The 12,915-nt window shown below is 39.0% G+C and overlaps 1 protein-coding gene across 1 annotated transcript in view; it reads left to right on the top strand.

The window, feature by feature from the left end:
* The window catches only part of SMARCC1 (SWI/SNF related, matrix associated, actin dependent regulator of chromatin subfamily c member 1), a 122,284-nt gene that overhangs the window by 56,266 nt on the left and 53,103 nt on the right, over nucleotides 1-12,915 (top strand). Inside the window, exons 18-21 of the mRNA XM_052636447.1 lie at nucleotides 32-145; nucleotides 1,966-2,025; nucleotides 8,425-8,683; nucleotides 9,385-9,546. Of these exons, the coding sequence (XP_052492407.1) occupies nucleotides 32-145; nucleotides 1,966-2,025; nucleotides 8,425-8,683; nucleotides 9,385-9,546 (595 nt within the window). The remainder of the gene's footprint in view (nucleotides 1-31; nucleotides 146-1,965; nucleotides 2,026-8,424; nucleotides 8,684-9,384; nucleotides 9,547-12,915) is intronic.

The raw sequence follows: 12,915 nt of genomic DNA, 5'->3' as shown, positions 1-12,915 counted from the left end.
TTAGTACAGCCATTTATTGTTTGACTCATAGATTCCTGCTGCTCAGCAGATGTTAAATTTTCCTGAGAAGAACAAGGAAAAACCAATTGATTTGCAGAACTTTGGTCTTCGTACTGACATCTACTCCAAGAAAACCTTAGCAAAGGTAAGGATTTTTTGATAGGGACTTATGGACTACAATCTAGCATATCCTAATTTTCCTTTTTACTTCTAAGAAGCAGCATTTTCTGTTACCAACTTGCTTTACTTTCTGTAGGCTAAGAAGATGAGCTGTCTTCATAAATCTGATGGCATTTTATAGAAGTCACTATATGGTATGGTTAGAAGATAGATATATAAAAGTAACTTTGATTAATATGTTAAAGAAAATGAGGGGAAAATGGAAAATTTCAACAGAGAAAGTGAATATATAAAAAGAATCAAATACCTATTGAACAGTTAAAACTATACCTGAAATTAACCCATTGGATGGGTTTAACAGAAGATTGGACACAGCCGAAGACAGGATAGATATATTGAAACACCAAGAGAAAAAATATGGTTGAAGTTGAGGGGACAGGACAAAGAAAAAAGAAGGCAAGAGACTCATGAGATACGGTCAGAAGAACGATTCATTTATCATTAATAGAGACCCATAAGGGGAGAGATAATGGCACAGAACTGATATTTGAAAGTGTAAGGGTTAAAAATTTTCCATAACTAATGAAAAAATAACAATACCCAGAATAAGAGAAATTGAATACAGAGAAAAGCATACTTGGGCATTTGATGTTTAAACTCTAAAAGTTGATGTGTTAAAGCAACCAAGGAGAGTGGGGGTGGAAGTGGGCATATTAAAGTCAATGGCACAATGATAAAACGGATGTCTGCCTTTTCAGCAGAAATGATAGGAGCCAGAGGACAATGTAAAAATATTTTTAAATGCTGAAAGGGAAACTGTCACTCTGAAATTCTGTATTCAATAGAAATACCTTTCAACATTGAAAGTACAGTAAAGACCTTCACAGACATTCAAAAGGTGGAACTAGCTCAAGGTGTAGGAAAGCTGAAGGAAATTCTTGAAGTTGAAGGGTAGTGATTCCAAGTGGAAGCACATGATGGTTAGGAAGGAATAAAGACCATAGGAACAGTTATATTGAATTGCACGTTAATGGTTTTAATGTTTTAATTGAGCAGCAGAGATTGTCAAATTAGATGAAAAATTGAGAACATACGTTGTCTGAGACACTCAAAATATAAAGACACATACTAAATGAAAATGAATGGGAAAGACATACCTTCTAAACAAAAGAAAGCCAAAATCACTATATTAATATTTATAAACGTAGACATCAAAACAAGTTGTTTTACCAGAATTAAATAGAGGCATCTCATAATGATAAAGGTATTAATCAATCAAGAGGACACAAGCTCACTTGTAAGTTGTCAAAGATTCTCTTGAAAAAAGTGATTTGGAGTTTAGGGAGTCACTTGGAGATTTTATTAATCAAGAGATGTTAAATATGAGATATATGGACCTGTTGCAGTTGGAGTGAACTATCTGCCAGAGTGCCCTATGTGTAGCAGTACAGTTTGTCCTTAAATCTTGGATAAAGTACAGCCTTCAAGGTATACCAAACATTAGTTTTATGTTTTAATATTATATTGCATCCATAGTGTGAGTTAAAATGCTATGCTGTTGTAGATTCAAAAGGTGTTTTTAAATATCAAAGTAGTAGAAATGAGTAGTGTAAGTGATCCATGTCTAGGTAGTCCATGAGTTCCTGGTGGACAGCAAGAAATCTTAGAAATAAAACAGCCTTTCTCTTGGGAGTTTAAGTTCCTTACATGTTTTATTCCTGTTACTCAGGGACTTATTTTGGTGGTTTGCAGAAAACAGTCCCTGGAACTTAGAAAGGAGCTCTGATGAGCTCCATATTCAGCCTTTAGGAATGAGTTAAATAGTTTCTGGATTTTCTCCTTTAGAGTAAAGGTGCTAGTGCTGGAAGAGAATGGACTGAACAGGAGACTCTGCTACTCTTGGAGGTAAGCACATTAATGTTGGACTCCCTTTATTCTTACGAGATGGGTGCCAAGTTTCTGTGCCTAGCATTTTAAATAAACCTTTGAAATTTATCCTAAAAATATTAAATCCATGCAGTGAGTTTTAATAGAATATTCTTGGGCTGTTAAAGTTTGTATATCACACTAGAGGTAACGTGCTGGCTGTCAGTAGGGGAGATCAAGCTTGGATATGTGTTATTTTGGCACGGGTTGAGTTTGTTTATTTTAAATCTGTTACCAACAAATACTGGAACTTGCCCAAGGTAGTCTAGATTTCTAACTCTTCCTTCATGATTAGAAGTTCTAGCAATTCTGGACCCTCGTTTTCACACAGCAGTAATTATCTCCTTGGCCTTGGGTAGCAGATGTTCCTTTGAATTGGGGCATTTCTTCATATCCAGTTTTTCTTACTTAGACCGTGTCAGTCATTGTAGACTAATTCCCTAGAGTTTCTATGCATTTGAGCATACAACCTCCGTATCTCCCAAAAGGATTTTAGAAAAGGGACTGAAAATATCTGCCATTGAGAAAATTACCTTGTGAATGAAAGGTGAAGGCTGTGATGAATCCCTGATTATACACAATGTCTCTGTCCATCAGCACGTTGCTTTTTTCAGTTTCCTTATGTCTTTGGAGATTCTTGCAGATCTCTTAATTGTACTCTGAAGGGTAGGAAAAAGAGAATCTTTGGTTTCATATTTGCCATTTTCAGAGGAGAACTGTTTGTCTTCAGTTCAGTTCAGTTGCTCAGTCATGTCTGACTTTTTGTGACCCCATGAACTGCAGCATGCCAGGCCTTCCTGTCCATCACCAACTTCCGGAGTTTACCCAAACTCATGTCCATTGAGTCGGTGATGCCATCCAACCATCTCATTCTCTGTCGTCCCCTTCTCCTCCTGTCCTCAATCTTTCCCAGCATCAGGGTCTTTTCAAATGAGTCAGCTCTTCGCATCAGGTGACCAAAGTATTGGAGTTTCAGCTTCAACATCAGTCCTACCAATGAACCACCTGGACTGATCTCCTTTAAGATGGACTGGTTAGATCTCCTTGCAGTCCACATGACTCTGAAGAGTCTTCTCCAACACCACAGTTCAAAACCATCTATTCTTTGGTGCTCAGCTTTCTTTATGGTCCAGCTCTCACATCCATACATGACTAGGGAAAAGCCATCTCTTTGACTAGATGGATCTGGATTTTCATAATTTGCTTGTCCATTAGGTATATTGTTTTAGTTTATTAGGCAAGTCTGTTACCACCTGGATATGTAGTTAGAAGCAGGAGAAATATCCTAATGGCTTTTTCAGATAATTAGTATTATCAGTATTATATTAATATTATCAGTATAATTAATATTATCAGTATTCTTTGATAAAGGCATCTGCCCTGCCCCCCGCCCCCCACCGTTTTTTAGAAACATACTGAAGGTTTGTGGGGATCTTGATGCCATTTTCCCAACAGTATTTGTTCACCTTGTGTCCGTGTCACATTTTGGTGACTCTCAGAATGTTTTAAACTTTTTATTGTTATATTTTTTTACAGTGATCTGTGGTTTTAGATGTTACTATTTCAAAAATATCATTCTGAAAAAATAACATACTGAAGGTTTGTGGGGATCTTGGTGCCATTTTCCCAACAGTATTTGTTCACCTTGTGTCCGTGTCACATTTTGGTGACTCTCAGAATGTTTTAAACTTTTTATTGTTATATTTTTTTACAGTGATCTGTGGTTTTAGATGTTACTATTTCAAAAATATCATTCACTGAAGGTTCAGATGATGGTTATGGGCTTCCTTGAGAGCTCGGCTGGTAAAGAATCCGCCTGCAATGCAGGAGACCCAGGTTTGATTCCTGGGTTGGGAAGATGCTCTGGAGAAGGGATAAGGCTACCCACTCCAGTATTCTTGGGCTTCCCTCGTGCCTCAGCTGGTAAAGAATCCGCCTGCTGGGTTCGATTCCTGGGTTGGGAAGATCCCCTGGAGAGGAGGACAGCTACTCACTCCAATATTCTGGCCTGGAGAATTCCGTGGACTGTATATAGTTCATGGGGTTGCAAAGAGCCGGACATGACTGAGCGACTTTTACTTTCAGGTGATAGCTAGCACTTTTTAGTAGCAAAGTATTTTTTTAATTAATTTATTTTTGTCTGTTCTAGGTCATTACTGCTGTGGGGGCTTTTCTCTAGTTGGGGCAAGTGAGGGCTACTCTTCATCGCCGTGTCTGAGCTTCTCTTGTTGTGGAGCATGGTCTCTGTGTTGCCAGGGCTTCGGTAGTTGCAGCCCCCAGGCTCTAGAGCACAGGCTTACTAGTTGTGGTGCATGCGCTCAGTTGCCCCTTGGCATGTGGGACCTTCCCAGACAAGAGATCAAGTCCATGTCTCCTGCGTTGGCAGGCGGATTCTTTACCACTGAGCTACCAAGGAAGCACTGGCAACAAGTTATTTTAAAATGAAAGTACGTGCGTTTTTTTGAAGACATAAAGCTATTGCATACTCAGTAGACTACAGCATAGTATGACTGTAACTTTTATGTGCACCGTAAAGGCCAGCATATCTGTGTGACTCGCTTTATTACAATCCTCACTTTATCACAGTGGTCCAAAATTGAAACTGCAGCATCGCCAAGGTATGCTTGTACAGTATCACAGTAAACCTTGACCACTGGTAGTTTCTTAAAGGTTAGTTGGTGTGAAATCCGTTGGTCTCTCCTGTTGGACTAGTAATGGATCTTACACCCATGTATGATTACATAGTGTCTTTCGTTGATAAGTTGGAAAATACTGGTTTTCTGATTTATGCAGATCTTCCAAATGCCAATGCAGTTTATTATACAATATCAAAAAATGCAAATTGATAATATTGGTGCCAATCTCATTAGGAAGTCTTTTAGCGAGTAGAACAAGCTTTCATGGCAGATGCATGATTTTCAGAATTGTAATTTTTCACTTAATTGTTGGCAACAGACAGTATCAGTTGTTTTCCTTGGAGTGATAATTTTGAGAATCATTGTTTATTTTTGAGACAGTGTCTGCCAAACATTTGTGTCTGTAAAACTGTGATGTGTTAGTGATTCGGTCTAGTGACAGTGATACTTGGAGAAGAGAGTGGCTACTTGAACTTGAAACTCATCACACAAGTGCTTTTCCTTTAGATAGTTACCATGCTGCAAGAGTTGGTAGTCTTCCTGTTTACCTGGCATTTCATAACATCAAATATTGAAAACACATGGGCTAAGATAATTAGATTCAATAAAACCATTTTTACTATTTCATCCAGGAAATGTTTAAGTTGGCTTACGTGGTTTCTCCAAGTACATGGTAATGAGGACTTAATGACCCTTAAGACATCTGGTGCTACTTCCTTGATTCACACTAAGGGGCCAGTGGTTTCCCCCCGTTGCTTTTGTACCGTTGTGCACATGTCAACATAACAAGTAAGATAGTAATGTCCCAGTGTTATTATTTTGATCTCTCAGTTTCTGTGAAGGGGTCTGGTGCTCTGTGAGTTTCCAGACCACACTTAGGGATCCTTTGGGCCTAGGGTGTCGCACATATCTGTTTTGCTCTAATTTGATTTTATGAATTGTTCCAACAGTCATGGTTCATGAAAAATTTTAATGGTGTATTAACTCTTCTGTTTTCATTTTTACCAGCCTCTTCTACTTTCCTTATTCTCTCTTCTCAGTTTCTTTTTCTCTGTGTCTGTCTATATTCAAAAAGATTGGTTCCTTTTGCGTTTTTACCACTATTTTCATTTGTTCTTATCTGTCCTTTCAGTGTCATTGGTATGCAGAGAGCTTCTTTCCTGAACTCCTTTTTCTTTAATTCAGGGCTGTCTTGTCTAGTCATATCTGCTTGTGGGTATTGATTTTACCGTTCTCAGTCCTTGTGGGGAAATGTATGGGAAATGCTTTTGTATTGCTCGTATAGAATCTGTGGGCTCTGGGAAGAGATGCAATTGTGCAGTACTGCCTGAAACAGCCTTCTCCTGTCGGTTCTTTTCCTTGCTGTACATTAATACTCAGGAGTTTTCTTCTTTGTGTCCAACTCTTTGCAACCCCATGGGTTGCAGCACACCAGACCTCTCACTATCTCCTGGAGTTTGCCCAAGTTCATGTCCATCGCATCGGTAATACCATCCAGCCATCTGGACCTCTGGTGCCCTCTTCTCCTCCTGCCCTCAATCTTTCCCAGTATCAGGGACTTTTCCATTGAGTCGGCTGTTCGCATCAGATGACCAAAATACTGGAGCGTCAACTTCAGCATCAGTCCTTCCAATGAGTATTCAGGGTTGATTTCCCGTAAGATTGACTGGTTAAGATTAGTGGGTAGTAAATAAAGAGTGAGGTCAGAATGGCCGAGCTCCTGTTTACCCTGAACATATCCTAGAAAGCCACAGATCTCCAGACAATAGTAGGTTTTCTCTCCTGCAGCTGGAGGCTTTGCAACCGGTTGATTTTCCTTTTAAACCTGCTGTTGAACCAACAGATGTCTGCACTTACCCAGAGGAATATAAAAGTCTTCCCAACAGCATTGTTGACTATTCACACCTTCTGTTTTTATCGTTTATTTATCAGTAATTAATAGCTTAAGAACATGAAGTCAGAGGAAAATTTTTTAATCGATTTAGAACCAAAAACTTCGTCAATTTCACCGACAAACACATCTGGAAGACTTGTTAGAGTATATTATTGTCCATTCTCCCTCCCCCAAATCATACCATTTTATCAGACGTGCGTATCACATAAGCTACTTAACCAGGTATCTTCCTGTGTAATTTTATATTACACTTCAGCTTCCAGTTGTCCTGAAGAAAGGCCTTTTTAAAAATTAATGGGGTGTTTTCATCTACACTCGTCGGCTTTCAGGATCTTACCGACCAGGGATCGCACCTTTGCCCCTCTCAGTAGAGTCCTAACCACTGTACTGCCAGGGAATTCCCCAGATTTTTTCGTTTTTCTTTTAATGCTTGGAGTCATGGAAAGTGAGATTCCTTTCCTAATTTAGTTTGGCTACCTGTGATTAAATTCAGCACATTTTATTTGGTACTGTGTATCAGGCACTGTGGCAGACAGATTGAGATACAGTGTCTACAGTTCAGTAATTCAGTTCAGTAATAGTCTAGTGTGATAGAAACTGATTGAAACACGATTAGAGGTGTGACGAGCATAAGACACGTACAGAGGAGTGGCTCTGTAGCTGGCCTGGGTAGATAAGATAGAATGGACAGCTTCCTGGAGTGGTGCTAGTATTGGTTCTGGTCCATGGTATTTCTAGTACAGAACAAACTGTACATACACACAATACTTAGGATGTGGGATCTGGGTATTCCCGGAACATTAAAGAATGATGGTGAGGTGGAAGAATTAGCAGATCCCTGTCGTGTTTGACCTTAATTCCATAACATAATGATGAGAACTGAAATAGTTTTAGGCAGGCAAGCGACAGTCTCCTGTGTCACACATCCAGCAACAGGAAGAAGGATGGATTGAAGGGTAGAGACAGGCAAGTCTATGAATCCAGGTAAGCAGTGGTGAAGACCCCAGTGATGGCAGGAGGAGGTGTTGCGTAGTGTAAATGTCTGCTGATGACTTTTTTTCTGTATGTCACCCTTTTCCTTCGTGGAGGCCTGTCGCCATGTTGTTTTGGAAGCTTCTCTTCATTCTGCCTCTCCTATGTAATGCTTCTGTTGGTGCTCAGGCTCAGAACTTCACTGCTTCTCAGCCTTGTGCTTTTCTGGATGCTGACGGTGGCTTGAATTCTGCATGTCAATTCCTTAGCTTTATTCTGGGGAAAAAATTTCCTGAACTTTCTTTACTTTTCTCTGGCTAAAGGAAAATGAACAAAGAAAAAAGCTTAAAAGTAAGCTCATCTGAAAAGGTTATGCTGGAAAGTATCAAGACAATCTCTCCTGGATTTTGCTCAAACATGTCCTTTGAGTTGGTAATGCCAGCTAACCATCTCATCCTTTGTCATCCCCTTCTCCTGCTCTCAGTCTTTCCCAGCATCAGGATCTTTTCCAGTGAGTCGGCTGTCATATCAGGTGGCCAGAGTATTGGAGCTTCAGCTTCTGTCTGTCCAGTGGATATTCAGAGTTCATTTCCTTTAGGATTGACTGGTTGGATCTCTGTGCAGTCCAAGGGACTCTGAGGAGTCTTCTCCAGCACCATAATTCTTTGTAATATACACGCCTTTTATTTGTTTTTCTTGACTGAGAATTTAACATAATAAGGAAAGCAATCAGATCTACCTGCTGTGAACAGTATAACTATTTTCATTACTGTTTTTAATTTAAAGCCCATCTGAAGAACAGTCGCAGGTTTCTGATGTCATTAAGTATTACTTCCTTGTTACCTGATATTAAAGCTCCTATTTTTTCCATCACAGGCTCTGGAGATGTATAAAGATGATTGGAACAAAGTGTCAGAGCACGTTGGAAGTCGCACTCAGGATGAATGCATCCTTCACTTCTTGAGGCTTCCCATTGAGGACCCATACCTTGAGAATTCTGATGCTTCCCTGGGGCCCCTGGCCTACCAGCCTGTCCCCTTCAGTCAGTCGGGAAACCCAGTCATGAGCACTGTTGCTTTTTTGGCATCTGTGGTGGATCCTCGTGTGGCATCTGCTGCAGCCAAAGCAGCTTTGGGTATGGACTTTCTTAAGCTGTCTCGCGAGCGTAACCATTTCAGAGCATGGTTTCATGCTTTCATGATAGTTTATCTCAGATTTAGGTGTTATCAGCTGTTACACTCATTGCAGTTTTATGTATTACCCCTTAAGGATAGTAGGTTATGTTTTCTAAATAAAGCAGTTAACATAAAACATTTTTCAAACTATGAGCATTTTTTAAGAATTTAGAGGAACAAAACAGTGGTTTTTAATGGTATTTGTGATTCATATGGATTTTTATACAATTGGTAAAAAGAGCTATTTAACATTCTTGCGTTGCATGAATTCTAACTAAAACTTTCTCACACTGTAGAATTCTTTCTTGACTTCCTGGTTGTTTCATCCTTACTGTTTTCTTGATTAAAATCCAAACAGCAGAGTTAGATGAAATTTGGACAGCAATTTTGATTGTTACTGATAGATATTTAAAGATTTAATCTCTTGTTTATATAGGAAGACTGTGATGCATAAGGTAAGACATAGGAGTCATGGAATTGCTTCACTGTACACGTTTATTGACTTTGGCCTTCTTGACTTCCTGGGATAGGTCAGATTGAGTCTTGAGAAAGGTCACTAGGTTACACACGACACACTAGTGTTGTGTCAGATTTCCTAGTTTACACTGAAGCAAATATTCACGCAACACTAGATCACTGTTCCATTTTTATTCCTACACAGAGGAGTTTTCTCGGGTCCGGGAGGAGGTGCCCCTGGAGTTGGTGGAGGCTCATGTCAAGAAAGTTCAAGAAGCAGCCCGAGCCTCCGGGAAGGTGGATCCCACCTATGGCCTGGAGAGCAGCTGCATTGCAGGCACAGGGCCAGATGAGCCAGAGAAGCTGGGTGAGTCCCTGCTGCCCCCGAGGACGGTTAATAGTGGCTGTGTTTTCCTGTCAGCTTGCTAGAATAGTTGGGTTCGCTTGCACTTAAAAGTGGCTACAATGATCAATACAAACTTAGGCCTTAAAAGAATTTATGTATGACTTTTTAAATCTCTTCCTTTTGTGATATAATTTTTAAAAATTGTCTCCTGTTAATAAATCACAGTTGTGAGGTATCCGATGCCTGTTTTTAAATCTAGGTTTTGAGTGTATAGACCTAAGAATTCCAAACGGACTTTTGTGGTTGTTTTAATTTAGATGTTGCTGAGTAGATTGTTGTTTTGGGTTATTTTAAATTGAAATAAGCTTCATGTGAAATTCTTCATTTTATTCACTTAAAATGCATATTATCCAGTGGCTTCTAGTAAATTCTCTGTGTTGCGTATTCATCACCACTGTCTAATCCCAGGACATTTTCCTCACCCCAGAAGAAATCCCATATCAATTAAGCAGTGACTTCCCATTCTTTCTCTCCTCAGTTCTGATACCATTAATCTGCTTTCTGTCTCTATGGATTTGCCTATTCTGGACATTTCTTATAAATAGAAGCATGCTGTTGTGGCCTTTTGTGTCTGACTTCTCTCATGTAGTGTAATGCTTTCGAAGTTCATTCATGTTGTCCTGTAATTCAGTACTTTGTGTCTTTCTGTGCTCGATAATACTCTTGGGTGGATATGCCACATTTTACTAATCCATTAATCAGTTCATGGCTGTTTGGTTTGTTTGTGCTTTTTATTCATTTGAATAATGCTGTTATGAACATTCATGTACATAACATTGCTTCTTGGGTGCCTGATCTTGGGAGATTGTATAATTAACTTTTTGGGACGCTACTCAGTTGTTTGCACAGTGGTTTTACCTTTTTTTTTCCCCACTAGCAATGTATAAGGTTTCTGATTTCTTCACATTCTCACATAAATACTTGTTGTAGTTTTCTGAGGACCCTCCATACTGTTTTCTGAAGTGGCTATACTTAAATGTTTTTTGACTACTGATTCAAAATCTGTTTACTTGCTATAGGAAATAATTCTCTTTCTTTTTGGGATAGTTTTGGTAGTGTGTGTTTTCGTAGGAATTTTTAAGATTATCTAGTTTGCTCGCCATGCATGCAAAAAAAAAAATCATAAAACCAGAACTAGAAACAACTCAGATGTCCATCAACTGAATGGATAAGCAAAATGTGGTATTCAGTGGAATATTATTGGACCATAAAATGGAATGAAGTATTAAACATATTCTGCATCATGGAGGTAGCTTGTAAACATTATGGTAGGTAAAAGAAGCCAGTGAAAAGAGACAGTATATTGTGTAATTGCAATTATATGAAATGTTCCAAATAGGTAAATGTGTGGAGACAATCGGGGCTTCCCTGGTGGCTCAGTGGTTAACAAGGAAACACGGGTTTGATCCCTGGGACCAGAAGATTCCCTGGAGAAGGAAATGACAACCCACTTCTCGAATGAGAAGTGTTCCTATTCTCACACTAAAGTAAAAATTCTGTTTTATATATAGTTATCAGTCGTGTATTTCCAGTGTTTTTTACATTGTTCATTAATTTTTTCATTCATTATGAAACAATTTCTGATGAATAACTCAAGCTAAATATTTATTGCTGTCATCTTTCCTAATAGTTCTGTCATTGTCTTAGTTATATGAAATTTATATAATCTGTGCTTCAGCTCAGTAACTTTTTGTTTTTTTTATTTATTCTTACAGAAAAAGATAATATGAAGTTAAAATTTAAATTGTCAGCCAGTATTGCACAGATGATACCGTTTGAACTCCTGGTGCTCTGTTGTAGGTGGTTTGAGTAGATGCTAGTAAGGTCTCTTCTAGCCTCAAACCTCACGGTTTCTGTGAGTTACCATAGGACCTAGCCCTGTTGTTTTCTCTGCTTTCTTTAAAGTATCAATCTAGCAGCTTTATTTTGCAAATATGAAAACAGATTTTCAGATTCATGAAACCTCTCACTCCAGCCCTAAGAACACATTATTGACCTAACTGTTCTTAATATTGGTTACTAATCCAGAGTATCAAGGCTTTGAATTAAAAAGTAATTTACAGTATCCACAGTATTTCTGAGTTTGAAAACACACTATTTTCTTTTCTCTTAGATGGAGACAGAAATTAGCAAGCCAGACCATGTCTCTGTTGCTTTTTGTTGATTCTACACCATGTGGCAGTGCCCAGTTCAGGCCAGGAAAACCTGGGTCTATTGAATGCCTGGGAAAGGTCTTACTTTCCTCAACTTTTTTTGTGTGTTTTTGGTTCATCTGTAGGGTCTTTTGGTTCCCTGTGGTCATGGAATTGAAAAGGGTTGGCAAAGCCTTCTTATTTGATTCAAAAAGTGTTTCTGTGCTTTTTGGTATCTGAGACATGCTTTTACATATAAATTTGTTCAAAAATTTTTGGTAGATAATATCATAAAGCATTAGTGGTTAAGAAACAGGTTGCAAAGTTGGCCATTTCTGGTTTAGTGGGATTTAAAAGAGGACTTCTTCCCCACACCTCCCCCCCAAATCAAACAACCTCAGTCTTGTGAGGCTAAATTTTTCTGATTCATTAGTGAACGTATGGTTTCTACAGTGTACAAAGCTTGAATCAGACTGCTGCAGGAAGTACTGGCGACTCCACAGGGTGATTCTTAGAGTGACATGAACAGTAAGCTTCACTTGTAGTACCTGGAGGTAGCCTTGCCAGCTAACCTTTTTGAAGTGCAGTGTGTACTCAGTAGTTGCAGCAGCAGAATTTGGGTCCTTTACCATTTAATAAGACCGTGATACTGGGAAGGATTGAGGGCAGGAGGAGAAGGGGATGACAGAGGGTGAGATGGTTGGATAGTATAACAGATTCAATGGACATGAGTTTGAGCAAACTCAGGGATATATATAGTGAAGGACAGGGAAGCCTGGCGTGCTGTAGTTCACGCGGTTGCAGAGTCAGACACGACTGAGTGACTGAATAACAATAGCCACCATTTAATAAGGTTAGGGAAAGAGCCAGGATAATGTGAATGTTTCTAAATGAGTCATGAACAGAGTTCTGTAACTAATGCTGGCCTATCACAGTTAAAGTGATTTATCTTGGGCTGTGACTAACAGAATAAATTACGAAATAGCAAGTGGTGCTCCCTGTAGAGTTGACTCAGCAAAATTGTAGTGGGGAATCAATAGTATGCGCCCTATCTTTCTGAACCACATACTAAGTTCAGAGTTCAAAGAAGGAAGAATCAAATGTACATTTAAACTTACACTTTTTATAACAAAATAGTGCTTTATACATAGCACACAGATTTGAAAATAGAATGACATAGGTTTTCCTTATCAAGATA

The sequence above is a fragment of the Budorcas taxicolor genome, chromosome 1 (genome assembly GCF_023091745.1).
Source record: "Budorcas taxicolor isolate Tak-1 chromosome 1, Takin1.1, whole genome shotgun sequence".
Classification (NCBI taxonomy): Eukaryota; Metazoa; Chordata; class Mammalia; order Artiodactyla; family Bovidae; genus Budorcas; species Budorcas taxicolor.
Note: the sequence above shows the minus strand (reverse complement) of the source record. Positions and strands in the feature narration are given on the sequence as shown.